We start from the raw sequence: 19,865 nt of genomic DNA, 5'->3' as shown, positions 1-19,865 counted from the left end.
GGGAAGGTGTGAGCTGGAAGACACTTTTAAAATACACTAATACAGAAAGTCTATTTAATAATATTTTTCTATTTGCTAGAAACAGTAAATATTGTTTTTGATTACATCATGACAAAGACTGAGTATCTGCCATAAGGAAAGACTGGTCCAACAAAGAAATTCTCTTTTAACTCACCCTTTTATAAGATTAAAGGAGATTGTTTTTAAAATCCACATATGATCCTCTCATTAGACACAGAAAAAGAATTCAATACAATTCAGTCTTAATTGATGAGAACATCTCTTGGCAAACAAACTCTAGAAGGGATGGGAAAACTACATCAAATATAATGCTTTATAGTGAAATGTTAATACAATTTCCCTTAAAGTCAAGGACAAAAGTGTTTGCTACCACCACGGCTGCTCAACCCGATACTGGTCAGGTCCCTGTCTGTGCAGTAAAGAGGAAAAAATAAACAAATGAAAGGTACAGGAATTGGAAAAGAAGAGATAAAATCTGTTGGTTTTTTTTTCACTGTCATATCAAACACAAGGAAATGAGACAATTTGTTAGATTTAATCAAAGTGTGGCAACGTTACCAAATCAACACATGAAACTCAACTGCATTAGAACACACCAGTATATATATCATAAGGTGGTCAATTACCCCCAAGTTAACCCAGAGATTTAATACAACTCTAACTAAAATTACATTAAAATTATTATCATCTACAAATAGTTTTACATTTATTCAGGAAAGTGAAAAAGTCATATTCTTAGAATACTTATTAATTCTTTCAAAGAAAATGTCTATTCATTTCATTTTTGAAATTCATAATTATGTTTTACTTTAAAATAAAATTGATAAATTCCAGTATCATTCGATTACAAACCACATCAAACACTTGGCAGTGGTAGCTGCAATGCCCCTAAATTGAACCTACTTTAGCATCTTTTTACTTGAACCACTGTCATCAGATTAAGAGAAACCAAGATCTAACACAAAACATTCCCAAGACATTGCCAACAGGTGACTAAAGAGCTAACACCACTGAAAACTGCTTGGGCCTATGACAATAAAAAGACATCTTCTAGAACAACTTTTAAAGAAACAAGAGATCCTTGTCAAATACAGACCGAAGAGAGAGGGTGATAACATTCAACATCTGCTTTTCTGAAGACTTTTCTGAACTCTAATAATACGCTTTGGCCAAGAAAAGAAGACATCTTTCTCAGGGCTGAAATCTTTCCATGCATTAAGATATTTCCATTGGTGCAAAATGACATGATGCATTTTAAGCTGTTGGTATTTCACGTGGTTGTTTGGACAGAGTCGGAAACGGGGTTTTGTCATTTCACATGGTGTCTTTGGGTAAGAGACGTGGAGGGAGCCATTTTGTTTCATCTAAGAAGGCTTGGGAGGGCTTCACATGATTTACTAATATCCCCTCAGGTAGGGATCATAACCAATCCTATGATATTTGGAACCTTGTGACAAAGATGTCAATGCTTGTCAATGTAGAAAATTCTTATATGGAACAATGGTAGTTATCTTAGTAACTATTATTCCTCAAAAGCACAAAAGATCTTTAAAAGAGATTTTTTTTCTATAAAATAAAAATGGTTTAATTTTCTCTAAAAATGAAACTATTACCTTCTATTATTTAAAAAAATGCAGAAAATACAGATAAGTATGAGTAAGATTTTTTTTTTTTTCCTATGTCTAGAGAGAACTACTGGTAAAATTTGATTCATCATTCCAAATTTTTTTCAAAAACTATGTTCCAATACATGTTTATACAGTTTTAAAAATTGGGTCATATTATAAATATCATTTTTTAAAAATCTGCTGGTTTTGGTTGAACATATCATGGATGTGTTTCCAAGTCTAGAACTAGGTGGAATTTTAATTGCTTTCAAGATATCCTTTGGATATCGTAGTTAAGTTTTTCCTTTTGTAGACTACAGAAGGAACAAAACCTTCTACAATCAGATATCTGATAAATTAGATATGGTGATGGTACCTGTGAGAGAAGAACAAAACTCTACCACTTGGGGAATGGATATATTGTTGACTTGAGCCTAGAAAAAGCAGCCATTAAAATGTGAGTTTGTGCACCCCTTCCATAGCCTCTGCCATTGGCATTGAGGGTACAGTTGAAATCAAGAGAAATCTATGATACTTTTTATGAATATCAGAGACAATCATCTCTTTTATCATTTTTAACTCACAATCAATGGCGGTATCCTCCATGAAATTACACATGGGCACAGTAAACCCCCCAAATGATATCTTATACTAAATCTCATGGTTTTATCTCATTTTGGTTCCTACTTTATCACAAGAAAAAAACGTGGGTGATAAAGTGACACTGAAGTGTAAATCTCAGAAAGGTAAGAACGTCATTTTCAAGGGACTGGAGGGCTGAAAGCAGCTGGTAGGTCGGGAGGAAGGTTGAAGATACTGAGCGTATCAGTTTTTAGTCGAGACAAAGTGACAACTGAGGGCAGACTGACGTACTTACAACACCCACCTGAAGCGGATTGACTAAACGAGACGCACACACACAAAATTGCTGTAATGCAAAGTACCTGCAGCTGTGACGCAAGTCAGTTGGCCTACAGCCAAGGGCAAACCTGCTTTTCTAACCTTCAAACATTTCTCCACATTCTCCCCGGGCAGGTAGCCCAGGCCAGCCAGCAGGAGGTTTACAATCAAGCCCCAGGGCTCTGGAACCAGGCGCCTCAGAGGAGAGGCTCCGGGACATTGACTCGTGTTTCCGGGACTTCCCGCACACGTGCAAAGAATCCCTGCGCTACAAGCTGTTGAGGAGGGGGGCAGGATCAATTTTGAGAAAGCAGTATTGGTATTTTAAAACCCTTTTATTTGGAAATAACGATAGGTTCACAAGCAATTGCCAAGGCAGTACACAGAGGTCCCACATGCCCTTCAGCCATGTTTCCGCAATGGTTACAGCTTACATAGTTACAAACACCTTATTTACAGCAGGAATCTGACATCGGCCGAGTGTCTGTATAGCTCTGGCATCTCACCACACGTGTGGACTCACGTAAACACCACTGTCACCAAGTTACTAAGTTATTCTGTCATCCCAGAGATCTCCCTCCATTCCAACCCCTTTAGAGTCATCTCCCCATTCTTAACCTCTGGCGACCACTAAGCTGTTTTCCATTTTTATAAATTTGTCATTTTAAGAGTTATAAAAATGGAATTATACAGTATGTGACCTTTGTAGAATGGCTTTTTCACTCAGCGTAATTCCCTTGAAATCCATCCAGTTGGTGGGTAAGTCCATGAGTTGTTCCTTCTATGTCACATAGTATTGCATGGAACCATGGTTTACTGAGCCATGCTTCTGATGAGAGACATTTTGCTTGCTTCCAGTTTTTGCTATTACAAATAAAGCTGCTATGAAAATCATGTATAGGTTTTTGTGTGAATAAATCCGTGTATCTCTGGGATGAATGCCCAGAAGTGCAATTGTGGGTTGCATAGTAAATATATGTTTAGCACTAACTTTTAAAGATTAAATAAATAAGTTTCACTTTTCAAAAGCTGAATCTAAAAAACAAAATAAATGAGCAAGCAGAACAGAAACAGACTCATAGATACAGAGAACAAACTGACGGCTGCCAGATGGGAGGGTGTTGGGAGGCTGGGTCGAAAAGATGAAGGGATTAAGAAGTACAAACTGGTAGTAACAGGACAGTCATGGGAATATAGGCAATAATATTCTAATAACTATGCATGGAGTCAGATGGGTACAAGATTTATCAGCATGCTCACTTAGTAAGTTATGTAATATCTAATCACTGGTGTGTACACCTGAAACTAGTATAATATTATATGTCAACTGTAATTAAAAAATAAACAATGAGCCCTAGCCAGTATGGCTCAGTTGGTTGGTGCATTTTCCCATTCACCAAAGGGTTGGGGGTCCAATTGCCAGTCGGGGAGCACTTGAGAGGCAACCAATTGGTGTTTCTCTCTCATATTAATGTTTCACTCTTTCTCTCCCTCCCTCCCGCCCTCCCTTCATCTCTCTCTAAAATCAAAAAACATACTTAAAAACTAACAATGATTTTTTTATCCTCACACAATGACATGCTTATTGATTTTTTAAACCATTTTCTAATGTTTGTCTTTAGGCTGTTGCAATGTTTATCTTTGTCTAAATATCAAATTATTTCCTGAGAGCCACAAGAGAAGCTTATTTCAGAATTCTTCACACTTATACTACCCACTTACTGCCTAATTGCCTTTTGGAAAATGTATTGTCTCAGTTATTACTTTCAACAGCACTCCATATATGCATATATGTGATCTGTCACATGATTGTACATCAGTTAACATAAGCTCATAACTAACATATTTCTAATCTTTCCTTGTAAAGAGAAAATAGTTGGAGTCTGAGGGAGAGAAGGGAAATAAATAACTAACTCCCTTCAAGGTGACTGGGTTTAGATAAGCCATGCCTGGTCCCTGTCCTTGACTGTTCTTTCCAGCTCAGGCCCATCCTTTGCTTCCTGTGAAAGCTTTCAGATATTTCAGTAGCCTTGGGTGGGGGTGGGGGTTTCTGAAAGGGTTAGGGAAAGCCTACATTCCCTGGCAACTCTCAGTCAGGAAAGCACTTTATGCTTAGAGAGTGTTTCCCCCCCATATTATGATACTGTAATAGCGGCTAGGCAAAAAAATTAATTAGTTCTGTTGTACATTGCAGAGGGTGGCAGACAGCTCTGGAGATCTCACCTGAGACATATGATAAGTGATTATATTTTAAAATCATATAATTAAAGAATATTCAGACTTCTGGTCAAGATGGAGGCATAGGTAGACACACTTAGCCTCCTCATGCAACCATAGAAAGAATTACAACCAGATCTCAAAAGCAAATAACAACCAGAACCATCAGAAAATTGAGCTATATGGAAGTCTGACAACCAAGGATTTAAAGATGCTACATTAATCCAGATGGGTAGGAGGGGCGGAGTCACAGAGATGGGGCAGAGAGGCAATGGGGCTCGGACAAGTGGCACGACAGTGGAACAGACAGTCCCACATTCACATGCGGTGGGTAAAAATCAGGAGGGGTAACCTGGGAGTGAGTGATCGCAGCCTTAGGCCAGACAGTACAGCCCAGGGTTCCAGCACTGGGAAGATAAACCCCAAGCACCTCTGGCTGTGAAAGCCAGTGGCGTTTGGGGCAGCGGAAGAAATTGCCAGATTTTTGCCATTTAAAGGGCCTGTATGGTCTTAGAATATATGCAAACCCCACAACAGCAACTGGAAAAGTTCTAGTCCCATATAGGAAGTGGGTGAAGTGACTGGAAACAGAAAAAGAGCTGGGAAAATTTCCAGAAGCCAGGCAGAAGCATTGTCCCTTCTCCAAGCCCCCCACCACAAGCAGAACCACAAAGAGGTGAAGTGGGTTTGCTCACCCTGGCAATTACCTAACACTCTGCCCCACACAATTTACAGGTGCTTCTGCTACATGCGTCATACTGCTAAGACAGGGAATGAAAGCAGCTCTACCTAATACATAGAAACAAACACAGGGAGGCTGCCAAATTGAGGAGATAGAGAAATATGGCCCAAATGAAAGAACAGTACAAAACCCCAGCAAGAGAACTAAATGAAATGGAGATAACCAACCTATCAGGTGCAGAGTTTAAAACACTGGTGATCAGGATACTCAGAGAACTCCTAGAGTATGGCAAAAATATAAAGTAAGAAATGAAGTTTACACTAAGTGAAATAGAGAAAAATATACCAGGAACCAACAGTAAAGGGAAGGAAGCCAGAATTCAAACCAATGATTTGGAACAAAAGGAAGGAAGAAACATTCAACCAGGACAGAAAGAAGAAACAAGAATAAAACAAACAAACAAACAAAGCAAGGGGAGGCTTAGGAATCTCTCAGACAACTTTAAATGTACCAACATCCAAATCATAGGGGTACCAGGAGAAGAGGAAGAACAAGAAATTGAAAACTTATTTGAAAGAAAACTTCCCTAATTTTGCATAGGTAATAGACATACAAGTCCAGGAAGAACAGAGAGTCCCAAACAAGTTGGACCCAAAGAGGACCACAACAAGACACATCATAATTAAAATGCCAAAGGCTAAAGATAAAGAGAGAATCTTAAAAACAGCAAGAGAAAAAGCAGTTACTTACAAAGGAGTTCCCATAAACTATTAGCTAATCTCTCAAAAGAAACTTGGCAGGCAAGAAGGGGCTGTCAAGGAGTATTCAAAGTGATGAAAAGCAAGAACCTACAACCTAGATTACTCTACACAGCAAAGCTATCACTTAGAATGGAAAGGCAGATAAAGTGCTTCCCAGATAAAGTAAAGTTAAAGGAGTTCATCATCACCAAGCCATTATTATAGGAAATGTTAAAGGGACTTACTTAAGAAAAAGAAGATCAAAACTCTGAACACTAAAATGACAACAAACTCGCAACTATCAACAACTGAACCAAAAAAAACAGAGACAAACTAAGCAAATGACCAGAATAGGAACAGAATCATAGGTATGATCATTTAGAGGGTTATCAGCTGGGAGGGGGAAGGAAGAAAATGGGGGAAAAGATGCAGGGATTAAGAAGCATAACTTGTAAGAACAAAATAGACAGGGGAATGTTAAGAATAGTATAGGAAAGGGGGAAGCCAAAGAACTTACATGCACAACCCATGCACATGAAACTAAGGGAGGGATTGCTGGAAGGAAGGAGGGTACCAGGCAGAGGTGGGCAAAGGGGAAAAAATTGGGACAATTGTAATAGTATAATCAATAAAATATACTTAAAAAAAGAATATTCAATGACATGGGGACATGCTCACAATATGAGTGAAAATAGCTAATTTTAATATTCTATGTATATAGCACGTTCAATAGAAATAACAATACTCTTAAATGTTAATATTTTTCTCTGGGTTGCAAAATTATGACAGGCTGTTTGTTTTCTTCTTCATACTTTTTGGTGTTCTTCCACTATTTCTGACATAAGCATGTATTACTTTAATAGTTGAAAATTATGAAAATTAATTACCACTTATTTGATATCTTCCTAACTGAAAAGTCATCAAAAGATCAAAATTCAGAAAGAAAAACAATACCCAACCAACTCCCAACAGAGTCACCTTTCACTTGTGATGCTTTTAACAAAATCTTTGATGTTCTAGCTCATGGCTACCTTTTTTTAAATCCTCTTCCAAGAGAGAATAATTTATTTTTTTAACTGCAAAAATAATAGTTCACCCTTAGCCGTTTCTCTGCCAATTAAGCCCTGGCCTCTCAGCACCCAACATTTCATAGCTTCAGGAGCCTTCTCACTCACCCTACCATAGGAATGCCTGCTCGATGGGCTGGTCCCCATAAAATTCTGTGGAAATAAAGTTTTTGCCATTTGGAAAAAATCAAAACATACCCACAGAAGGCAGAGAGGGCATTTCTTCGGCAGGCATGATGACCAAATAGGTAGGTGTTAACAAAAGCAAGAACAAACCCAATGTTTTGTTTTGCTTTGTTAAACTAAGGGACATGAAACTGCCCGTGAGCATTTGGGGGGCTGGAGATAATATTTGAAATAGTTCCAAGGGCACCATCGCATCCTTTCCAAGACTCCCCAGGCTCACCCTCCGTCAAGGTCTCAGGTAGTTAACCCTTCCCCGTCCATCCACCTTTGCCAGGCCTAAGGATTTCTTCTTTGTTTCTGAAACACTTTGCTGATTAGCTCATATTGTGTTTAAAGCAAGAGCATGGGGAGAAACATGTGAATCATAGTCATGACTGGATTTTTCAGTATCTCATTTTCTCAGTATGCAGATATATCTCACCAGGCCAGGAATAGAATAAAGACCAGCAGAAGCCCCCAATTTTAGCATTTTCTTTGATTCCTGATACACATAGGAACACCCTAAAAGTGCTGCCAGGAAACCATGACAGGATTTTCTCCCAGGAAAATTGTGTGCTAGATAAAATGTCAAAATGCCTTTGTCAAGACGTAATTCTTATCAGGACGACAGGATTTAATCATTAACACAAAGTGTAGCCCAGAAGTGAAAGTGCTTTTTTAGAATTTAAAAGTTTTGACATCTGAATTCTAAGTCAAGTAAGTTAAGATTAGACTGGGCTCACTGTGAATGGCCTTCCTAAAACAGTAATTTAACACACTAAGCTGACAGGTGTTTCACCATCACCAACTTTCGGAGGTACCTAAACTCCCCTCCCAGTGCCCAACTGAAGAAAGCAAAGCAGTAAAAAAGTTATTCATTAATTAAAACCCTCCATCATTTCCTGGATAAAAAGGAAGGAGCCAACCACAACAAAACATTACAGTAAAAGTAGACACAGCCAGGTAGAGCGGTGAAGGGTAAAATAACCGCCGGTGTGACTAGAGAGAGCAGATGATCACATTTCTGTCGAGAAAGAGGAGATTGGCACCCCTTTCATGCTTCGTTCAACAGGTAATATTAGTACCTGCCATGTTCCAGGCACATGTTAGGTCCTGGGGATGCACAGGTGAGGAGGAGGGATCTGGCCTCTGTGACCTTCCCCCTTCCCAACTACACAGAAATGGTAGATCCAACAATTTAAGCGCAATTATGTGCCAATCTCCAGAGCAGTAGGGACCAAGGACCAGTGCAGTTTAATTGGAAGGGGAGACCCACCCAGGTTTTCGCCCGGGACAGGAGGTAAGGACACAGTGCCGGCAGCCACACAGCCAGGCCCCTTGCCCGAGCCCCTCATTCTATCCTCAGAAATGGAATCTCCCATACTCAAGACTGCCTTCTCCGCTCAGAGTTTTTCCTTTTGCTTTTGCTGTTGCTGCTGAGGTCTTTCCGCTCTCCTTTCCACCTTGGGGTTCAGTCTTACCACTTCCTCCGCCTCCAGCCTTTCCCTTTTTCTCTGAAGTTCATCACGGCTCTGCCATTTATTTCTCTATGTCTGGGTCTTGCATTCAGACTCCCTAAGAGAGCAATCTGATTGATATGTGCTGTCCCTATTGGATGGAGTTCTCATGCCAGTCCATTTCGTAAGACGCTAACAGCCTATAGAAGGCTGCTTTTGACTCAAGGGCTGACCCCCATCCAATCAGATTTTATCCATAATCATGGGGCCCATGATTCAAAACACGGCAACCAACGTCTTAGGAAATGCTCTGTGGTCTCTTTCCTCCTCAGGTGTTTATGGGTGAAGGAGATACTCAAAGGTATCATGAAGAACCCCAAACAGGTATTAAGGCTTGATTTCGTGTTTTTTCCCATATTTGCTGCTGTTTGAAAATACAATAACATCACCATTTCTCAAATGCTTCAGCATCAGGCTCCCTTAACACCCACCCAGGCATCGCCATTCAATCCTACACTCTTTCCCATCAAGCATGTGACACCCTGAGAACCTTTCTTATCAGAGTGTCCTAGTTGTCAATTCTGAGTTGACACCTGGGATGAAATTGATTTGCCTTCTCCCTGTCTATAGGATGAAATCCAAATTCTTCAGGGAGCCAGTAAGGCTTAACAGCCTAATACCCTGGCTCTAGCCCAAAATTCCAGCCAGTATTAAATTACCACACCGATCTCTTTCTGCAACCTGTGCTTGGATATTCTCCATTCGTCCCTCACCTCTCCTCAGGGAGGCTGCCTTCCATGGACTGTATCAGCCAGGCTTCCAAGCTCCCTGGCTTCTGATTGGATTTGGCCCAAGGGAGGCTCTGGCAGGATATGAGGAGGCATATGGAGAATGAGTCTGAGCTCTGTTTCCCCCACTACTTCTGCCTGGAGGTGGCTATGTTGCTCTGCTGAAGGCCTCAGCTCCCTGCAGGGGCCTCTCTCTGACATCTAAGCTCTCCTTGGGGCTGGGGTTACCAGAGCCCTATCCACTTCCCTTGCTTTTTTTAGTCTAAAGTTGCCTGTTCCAAAACTATGTTAGTTTTTTCTAATCCTGCCTCCACCTTTGTAAATGAACCCATCTTTGAACTCCCTTCAATTACCCACCCCTTTAAAAAAACATTTAAATAGATTTTATTTTTTAAACAGTTTCAACACAAAGCGAAATTTAAAACATAGTACTAAGAGTTCCCATATACTCCACATCCTTCCCATACAATCTGCATTAATCCCATCATTAATATTTTATATTATTAGCATAATATGTTTATTATGATACTGATACATTATTATTAACTAAAGTCCATACTTTATTCAGACTTGTTTAGTTTTTACCTAATGCCCTTCTTTTTTGTTCCAGTGGCCCATCCAGGGCACAACAATATTTAGTCATCATGTCTCCTTTGCCTCCTCCCGGCTGTGACAGTTTTTTCAGACTTTCCTTGTTTTTGACGACCTTGGCAGTTTGGAAGAATACAGGTCAGGTGTTTTGTAGAATGTCCCTCACCTGGGATTTGGTTGATGCCTTTCTCATGCTTAGACTGAGGGTAGGGGTTTGGGGAGGAAGCCAGAGAGGTGAAGTGCCTTTTTCAACATGCATCAAGAGTACGGTCAACATGACTTATCACTGTTGATGCTAACCTCCCCCACCTGGCTGGTTTCTATGCTGTCAAATTCCTCTTTTTTGTACTCTGTCCATATTGTACTCTTCAGAAGTAAGTTACCTTGTGTAGCCCACACTTAGGGAGGGGAGGTTATGCTTCCTCCACCAGAATGTGGGGTAGAGCCTATGTGTTTTTTCTTTAATTGAGATAAAATATATATAACATAAAATTTGCCATTTTAAGGGTTCAGTTACCTTTTTTCCATAGGCCATCTATTTCCCACTGGGACTCTTACTATACCCAAGTTGAACTTATTGCTATTCACCAGAAAAGACAATGTGTCTTTATGTTTTATCACATGAGATTTCCAGGTAGAGAAGAGAGAGTCTCCCATTCTTTGCTATGTGATTCCTACTCACTCTTTAAGACCTGATTCCAGACTTCATGGGCTCCTCTTAGGATGGTGAATTACTCCCACTATTGTCTCCCCGGTCATGTATTTATCCTTCTAGTCTAGTACTTTTTTGCACTGCATCATTTTCTCTGTGGCTTTCCCAAGGCAGGAACTAAATATTATTATCTTTGTATCTTTAAGGCTGAAGACTGTCCCAGAAACACAGTTGTTGATCAATAAATGTTGGAGATAAAGGAAGAAAAGTGAGACAGACACCGAAGTGTACTATTTTTTCCCAAAGATTAAACAAATGTTAATACCTAATAGTGGTGGGGGCGTGGGAACACCTGCACTTATAGTTATGTACCCTAACACACCCCTTCTGCAGGACAGATTGCTAATACCACCTATTAAGGCCATTCTATATGCATATTTCTACCAGCATATGAAAAGGCACCTGGCGAAGGGAGCAAATATTTTTAAATCATATATCTGATAAGGGATTAATTTCCCAAATATTTAAACAACTCATACAACTCAATAGCAAAAAGTAAACAAAGAAACAAACAAAAGCACACAATTAAAGAAGGGGCAGAAAGTTTGAATAGACATTTTTCTAAAGAAGAAATAGATTGCCAACAAGTACATGAAAAGATGTTCGACATCACTAATCATCATGGAAATGCAATTCAAAACCACAATGAGAAATGTATCACCTCATACCTCTTAGAAGGGCTATTATTGAAAAGACAGGAAAACAAGTGTTGGCGAGGATTTGGAGAAAAGGGACCCCTTGTGCGCTGTTGGTAGGAATGCAAATCAATGCAGCCACTATGGAAAACAGCATGGAGGTTCCTCAAAGAATTAAAAATAGAATTTCCATATGACCCAGCAGTTCCCCTTCTGGGACTTTATTCAAAGAAAAAGAAAATACTAACTGAAAAAGGCAGATGCAACCCCTGTTCATTGCAGCATTATTTACAATAGTCAAGACATAGAAACAACCCAAGGGTCCATGGATGAATGGATGGATAAAGAACACATGCTTCCGCCCACATATACACAATGGAATATTATTCAACCATAAAAAAGAAGGAAATCTTGCCTTGTGCAACAACCTTGGGGAAAGGCCTTGAGGGGACTATGCTAAGTGGCATGTCAGACGGAGAAAGACAAGTACTGTATGACCTCACTACAGGTGGAATATAAAAACAACAGCAATAAACAAAACTGAACTCAGATACAGAGAACAGATTGGTGGTTGTACAGGGGTGAAATGGTTGGAGATGGTCAACAGATACCAACTTCTGGTTATAAAATAAATAAGTCATGGAAATGTAATTTATATACAGCATGGTGACTATAGTCAACGATACTGTACTGTATATTTGAAAGTTGCTAAGAGAGCAGATCTTAAAAGTTCTCATCACAAGAAAAAAATTGTAACTGTGTGGTGATCATTTCACAATACATACAAATATCAAATCATTATGTTGTATACCTGAAACTAATTATGTTAATTATATCTCAATTTAAAGACAATCAAGATATGAAGAAAGATACTTCAACAAAGATATTATTTTAATGGAAAACTAGAAACAAAGTCCCAGTAATAAGCCAACTAAATTTTGGTACATCCATGCTATGTATAACATATAAGCATTAAAGATCAGGTTTACTATTTATTGAGTCATCATCTTTGATAGTGGTACAATGGGCATGGATCTTTTTCTTTGTATACTTTCAAATTTCCTAGTCTGAATAGTATCTGTAACTAGGAAAAACAATGATCATACGTACCTTTTCAAAATGGCCTATTTTACTATTTCAAACCTGAACATTCATTTACACATAATCACAACTTGAAGTTCGACCTGTTGGTCATTTTAGTTATAATCAAACCAGAATGTCACAGTCCCCATGGCAGCTTCCTCTAGCCATTACTACCTTTGTCCTGAACGAACTAAGGGTCGTGGCTCCCAGGACAAGATAATTCCGAGCTCCCACCTGTCTGACAGCTTTTCTGGGCCCCACTTCTGACCTGGATCCTGGACATTTTTTTGTTTGTTTGTTTGTTTTTAAAGCTCCTCTGACTATAATTTACCGCAACTATTGGAAAGCCATGGTTCTATTCCACTCTGCTCATTTTGCATATGGAACAACTGAGGTCAAAATGACACCAAGGCAGAGCCAGACCCAGGTCTCTGCATTCTGTGTTGGTTCTTTGCGCTTTAGTGAGCCAGTCAAGTCAAGGGTGGGGTTTTGTACATTGACAGACTTGGAGGGCCCCAAGTGTTTCAAGTGGGAAAAAGGAGCGCAAAGAACTTCTAAAACAACCTATCTTTGATCCCCTCTCCAACCCACCTTTAGTACTATGTCTCAGCAAATAATTATCAGAGTATTTATTAAGCACAGTGTACTTTGTAAAGATTATCTCTAGTTTAATATAATGATGAGAAAAGACACTGCAAAGTCTAACTTAATGCAACTGTGTTGAGTAAGCAAAGCTGATAAAAATCAAAATACCATTACTATATCCAAAGCTGGCTCTACCCCAGAACAAATAAACACAATTTTAATTGGGCCTTTGCCCTCATAGCACTGTCCCAGAATCTCTGTCTCCTGCTCTTGGCTACTGCCAAGAACGTCCTCCAATAGTCACCCTTGCACACCGAAAGCAATTTCTCTTTCTACCCAATCTCCACTGCTCCCAACCAAGGCCCAACACTTCACGTTTTCTTAATGAGATGGAGTAAGTAAAGCCATTAAGTAGAAAAAGTCAACAAAGTATTTAACCCTTCGGGACTCAAAACTGTGAAATCCATGACAGTTGGGACATACCTGGAGTCCCATCTGACTTACTCAGTGACAGCTTTGTACAAGCCCAGCCCAGCTCTGATTTGTACAAGATGAAGTTAGTTTGTAAGCCAGCAGTGTGCGATGCTAAGAGACCTTGTAAAGGAAAGTCCTTAGTCAATCATTTCCGTACTTGGCCTGTTTTAAGAATTAAATAGAGAAAAGGTGGAAGGTGATAAAATTAGATTTGTTACAATCTAAAGTCACCAAATGAAGAAAACAACTCTATTGTTTGAAGGGTCTTGAATCAATGTCCTAGGGCTACCTGACTGCTAGGCTATGTGGAAAATTTGATTTTCAATATTTACTCTTAAATTTTTTTAAATCTTCCATATTTTTTGCCTCGACCGCTTAGCCCTCTCTTCCTTTTTCCTGCTCCCTAGTGAATACAGTTTTGTGCTGGCTGTGAAGGAGGGGACGCCTCTCCTGTGTCTCACTGAAGGCCCAGGCTCTCTGAGCAGCAAGGAGACGCTTTCCTGCAAGAAATTCTTAATTTGCTTTAAAGGGCAGATTTTATATTGCAATCCACACTCATTTACTCACACATTCCACTGAGCTCCCATGTGGCAGGCCACGAGGGTGGAGCAGGGTGCCGGCTGGGGGGAACAGAGGGCACACCAGACATGCTTCACTTCCCGAATTCTCAGACCTGACCTTCCACCACAGGAGACTGGCAATAATTAGATCCCCACACGAAGACGTATTTGCACCCTGGCTGGTTGGCTCAGCTGATGGGAGCATACTCCCGCACACCAGAAGGTTGTGTGTTCTATTCCCGGCTGGTGGGGCACATACCTATTTTGGGTTCTATCCCGAGTATGGGAGGCAACTGCTTGCTATTTCTCTCTCACATCGATATTTCTTTCTGTCTCTCTCTCTTTTAAATCAATAAATATATTTTCACGTGAGGATTTTTTTAAAGGTGTATTTAGACAGTGTGATACATGGTGTAATGAAGAAACACAGGGCACAAAGAGAACCTATACAAGCAGAGTGAGAATGGGAGGTGAGCAAAGGTGTCTCTTGAGGAACTGACCTCTGCCACTGAACGATGAGTGGGGTTATTCAGAGAAAGGACAGGTGTCTCAGGCAGGGGCTGGGCAAAGGCCAGAGGCCAAGGGAAAGGACAGCTGTTGGAGGAAATTTCCTCAGCTGTCCCCTTAGAGTCTTGTCAAGTCTCTGGGGCAGTTAGGCAGTCACTTTCTTTTGGGAACTCCACCTCTATTCTCAAATTAATCTCCCCAGGCGACTGGACACCAACCCACCTTTAAAAACATTCACGAACCTCTCATTTATCAAACACTCTTATGTTTTTTTCTCCATTACACATCGCTGTGGGGATTTCTTATTGTGAATTTTTTGCCTGCTCTTACTTTTTCCTGCTCTACAGGGAGTGAGGTGTGTGCTGGATGGGAAGTGGGAAACTCCTTGCGTTTCGTTCAGTGAATAATCAGGTTCTTCAAGCAACAAAAAGACACTGCTCTCCGCAAGAAATCTGCTGACCACGCTCTTAAAGGGCAAGAGGATCTTTTCCAGAATCCATCACCAGCTTGAAATGCACTAGTGGAAAACTGCACTCTCCTCCAGCTTCCTGAATTAGGGACACAGAGTGGAAGCTTCAGATGACAGCAAGAGAAAGCAGCCCTGGCAACTACCTACACAGAAAATGCCCCGCCACATTTCATGAAGGCGAATGGTCCTTATCTCCCCACTCGGCCCCATTTTTAAGACAAGGCAAGAAGAAGGGGTGTCCCAAACTCATCTAATAGTTGCTGGATATCATGTGGGACAGAGAAGGAAAAATAAAAGGAGAAAACAATGTCAAAGAGGAGGATTTGTCTAGAGTGGAACACACAACGCCTCTCCTCCCCAGCCATCTCAAATTTTGTAATTCAATGCCCACAATATTCCACTCTACAGAGAAGCCAGGTTCTTCATCAGCCCTCAGTTACTAGAAATCGACACAAAAATAAATGTCAAACTAAATGTCACCTTCCTGTTACCAAAACTTCTAGGAAGAAAAAATATGGCTTCCTTCGCGTCCCCCAAGCCCCCACCCCACCAAGGGTAGAGCTGGAGTTGTTAACACAATGCTTCTGTGCTCCGGGACCGCACTTTTTACCTCCCCCAGGGAAAGGACAGTTTCTGTGGGTGCCCGGGGCTTGTCACTGCGGCAGAGAGCCCTCCCTCCCAGGGACAGCCCTCCTCCCTGGCAGACAGAAGCCCTGGCACGTTAGCATCTGCAGCCTGTCTGGTCCCTTCCGCCTGGAGTCCCTGTGCACTGCGACAACACACGCTGGCTTCCCAAAGCCGCAGTGGGTTGTGTAACCGCACTCTGAACACCTAGAGGGGAGCGTGGTGAGCTTCCCTCCTGACAGCATCTGTGAAGTCACTGGTGCCAGTTAATACAAGTCCCACCGGGCAGGACCCCGCCCCCCTCACCCTGCAAGCTCTGGCGGGAGAGGGAGAGAGGGAAGCGCTTTCAGGACCTCATCACTGGCGGCGGCAGAGGGCGGTGGGGGGCGGGGGGCAGTGTGTTTAAATCCAGGAGCAATACTGAAACCCCAAGTTCTGTCTTCAGAGCTGGAGATGCAGAAAGGTGACGAGCACCCTGAGCCCCGCTACACCCCATCAATGTGGATCAGGAAAGGGGGGATGGGGCGGAAACTCATGGATCTCGGGGGAGTTCTCAGAATTTCTCCCCAGGGAAGCGTGTCAGCAATACGCCAAGGACATCACCTCTCGGTTTTTCAATTACGTAACTCACACATTTGGGAGAAGAGACAAGTACATAAATGTAACTTCTTATGAAGGCAGAAAGTCTCTAAACAGACTGCATTTAACGCCCTGGAAGCATCCGAAGTCTGGCTAGACCTGGCTGCCACCTGGCAGCGTTGGAGCGGGGCGTCCGGGTGGTTAGACCCCCTCGGCCCCCTCCCCTCCACCCGCAGCGCCGGAAGCCGGGTCGCTGCGGGGGGTGGCGCCCTCTGAGCCAGGCAGGCTCGGTGCTCGCCCGTCCCCGGGTCGCGGAGTCGCCTGGACCAGCAAGCCCGCAGGAAGGCGAGCAGGCTGCCCTCTCGCTCCCGCCCCGAACACCTGGCCCGCGGTTACCTGGGGGGCCGGGACTCTGCGCAGCCCATTGGCCGGTCCCCCGCCGCCCTTGTCGTTGGCCGCCAGGTGGTGACCGACCCCGGGCGTCCGCGCCACGCCCTCCGCGGGGCCCGCGCTGTTCTCCTGGGGGCTTTCATCCGGCCCCGGAAAGAGCCCGCAGCGGCGCTGGAAGCGGGCGACGAGCTGGGAATCCTGCAGGCTGCGCAGCAGCTCGGCCATGGTGCGCCCGGGACGCTGCTGCCCCGCCGCGCCGGGCCCTGCGCTCGCACCGTCCCTCGCCCTTGCACCAGCGGGCTCTGCACTCGCGGAGGAGGGCGGGCGGGGCCGGGGAGCCCGCCAACAGGTGCACCGCTCGGGTCCTAGCGCCCGCCCCGCCCGGCGCACAGAAGCCCAGGTGCGCTCCTCCACCCTTCGCCCGGCTGGGCCTAGGGCCTTTCCTTCCCCTCGGGCTCGGGCGCTACCCGGCGTCTGCCAGGTCGGCACTGGGCGGAGGAGCGCAGGTGTCTAAACCGCCCCTCTCCCCGCGCGACCGCGCCTCCACCCACTCCGGGCTGGCGCAGACGTGCCACCTCATGGGGAGCGGCGGAGCACGTGTGAACCTGCGGGAGTCCAACCTGCCGAGTGCCGGCTGCTGCCGTAGTCACCTTCGTTTCACTCTGGAGCCCAGGCAGAGGTCAGCTGTCCCCCTCGGCCCCCCTGCACCCAGCTCTACTCTCGCCTTTGATCGCTTCTCGCAAGTCAAGTCTTCTAGGGGGAAACCCCCACGTTGGTCCCATACTCTGCGTGATGCAACGTGTCGCCGAAGGCCGAACTTCCTCGACCTTGCTCAAGAGCCGAGGAGATTCAAAGTGGACCTGAGTCATCCTCCGCGTCCCTACCCCTGCCCCTGCCCCTGTGATTTGTCAACTGGGGCACCACTTTTAGACGCATAGGCAGAAACGTGATTCTTTCTCCGGTTTTCTGCTTTGAGAAAGATGACGCTTGCCCCTCCTCCCACTTTTTCCCCTTCTCTGCCTCTATTTGCCCAATGGCGCGCGAAGGACGGAATAAGATCTTTCGGGGCCTTTCGATCCGAAGAGAACAAGGTGCTGAAGGACTGGGTGGGGGATCGGACATCTACCGGCACCTCCGCCTGCTCTAGGGATCTCGGCAGATGAGCGAAGGAAATGGCCTGTGGGGCGACATTGGGGTTCTCTCCTGCCTCCAGAACCTACTTCTGGGGACGCTGAGATCCCCCGTGAGGACCTGTGCGTTTTCTCACAAGGCGTGAGGCGCAGCCAATTGCGCCCGGCTGATCAGCCTGCAGCAAAAGTTCAACTCCTTCTGTCTTCCGTTTGAGGCAGAAGGCTGCGTCTTTCCCGGTCGCCTCTTCAAAGCCTACTAAGCATTTGGTTACTCAAGTGACTGTCAACAAACACCTGCCACTACTTTGTTTACTGAGTTGTGATTTCAGTCTAGGAAGTCTCTGGAATGTAGCTTGCAAGGATGATTTGATTTGGTCTCCCTCATTCCTTAGTTTCCGCTCTCATTTCCAACCCTGTCTAGAAAGCACGGTCAAGGTGGCATTTTCTATGGAATTTACGGAAGCAGCACAGAGCTGCTGTTCCAACATGTCCAGTCCTGGGAGCAGAAGGCTCCCCTCCCTATAGTTGCTGTCATTTACAGTCACGGGGAACCAAACCTTGTGATTTAGTTTTAAAAGCTGGAGTCATATTAGGTTAGGACCTGTTCTTTATCTGTGTTAAAGAAACATGTTCTCCCATGAAGACACTTGAGTGTTATGTCTCCCAAATTTGATCTTTAATATTCCTTTCTCTCAATTAGAGGAGGGGGGGAGACAAAGCAAAACATGGTACATGCAGCATAAGGCCAAAGAATTGTAATATTCAAACAATGCCTTTTATCTCCTTGGAAGAGCAGGTACATCTAGCTGCTGCTAAAGGCGGTTGCCTCAGTTTATTCCTGTGAGAAAACAATACCCCTCACTTCTTTTTGTTTTCTAAGATTTTATTTTATTTTATTTTTTAGAGGGAGGGGAAGGAAAGGAGAAAGAAGGAGAGAAACATTGAACCGGCAACCTTTCAGGTCACAGGGTGGCATGCAACCCGCTGAGCCGCACCAGCCAGGGAACTTCTTGTCTTTCTTATAAGGTGGTCATGTGTGGAGGCCCTTGGCTCATGGCAGTGTCACTCCAATTTCTTCCTCTGTAGTCACATGGTATGCCCTGGCTGGTTTAGCTCAGTGGATTGAGCGTCGGCCTGCGAGCTAAGTGTCGCTGGTTCGATCTTCCAGTCAGGGCACATCAGAGAAGGAAAACTCTGATTCCAAAAATCCTCCGCTGCCTTGCGGCATACATCTTCAGGGGAAAGGCTAAGGGAGTAAACCCCGACAGAAAGTCCGGAGCCGGAGTCCCTAAGGCGGTTTGATGTTGTAGTCAACACCGGCAACTCCTGCGGCGCACCTGAACCCAAGCTGTATTGACTCCGTCTTTCCCTTGGACCCTTCAGCTGCGAAGAGAGGAGGGGTCTGCTGCATGGGCAACAGCAGACCCTCCATATTACCCTGCCCAGGCTCTGTAGCTTCAGCGTCATCGCAAGATGTCGATTCAACACGGGAGGAGACAGATACCATGTCACTCCCGAGTCGGACTGCACAGCCATTCTCGGCGGTGCAGATAGACTCTTAAGAAGCTACACCATTGTCTCTCGAGACGGACGGCTGCCGACGAAGTCACATGGTCTCCCTGTGTGACTGTCCAAATCTCACTCTTATAAGGACACCAGTCATTGGATGAGGGCCCACTCTAATCCAGTGTGACCTCATCATAACATGATGGCATCTGCAAAAACTCTATTCCCAAATCAGGCCACATTCACAGGTTCTGGGCAGACATGAGTTTTGGGGGAACACTATTCAACCCAGGGAAAGGACACACTCTGTGCCAGGTATGTGCTCTGTACTTTCATAGCATGAATGACCAAATCACCTTTTCTCCTCCCAGCGGCC

At 43.8% G+C, this 19,865-nt stretch overlaps 1 protein-coding gene and 1 long non-coding RNA gene across 2 annotated transcripts in view; one reads left to right on the top strand and one right to left on the bottom strand.

Moving 5' to 3' along the window:
• SGPP2 (sphingosine-1-phosphate phosphatase 2) overlaps window positions 1-17,176 on the bottom strand; it is a 94,399-nt gene extending 77,223 nt beyond the window's left edge. The window contains exon 1 of the mRNA XM_090284609.1: window positions 16,860-17,176. Within this exon, the coding sequence (XP_090140735.1) occupies window positions 16,860-17,078 (219 nt within the window). The 5' untranslated portion in view covers window positions 17,079-17,176. The remainder of the gene's footprint in view (window positions 1-16,859) is intronic.
• On the top strand, window positions 8,436-11,147 carry LOC150022713 (uncharacterized). The gene is made up of 4 exons (XR_016509662.1): window positions 8,436-8,471; window positions 9,189-9,240; window positions 10,255-10,373; window positions 11,094-11,147. It is a non-coding gene; the product is annotated as an uncharacterized LOC150022713 (long non-coding RNA).
• Window positions 17,177-19,865: the final 2,689 nt, after the last annotated feature.

Source organism: Furipterus horrens, unplaced genomic scaffold (assembly GCF_987537825.1).
Source record: "Furipterus horrens unplaced genomic scaffold, mFurHor1.1.pri manual_scaffold_1, whole genome shotgun sequence".
NCBI lineage: Eukaryota > Metazoa > Chordata > Mammalia > Chiroptera > Furipteridae > Furipterus > Furipterus horrens.
The sequence above is the reverse complement of the archived record's forward strand: the minus strand, read 5'-3'. Positions and strand labels throughout refer to the sequence as shown.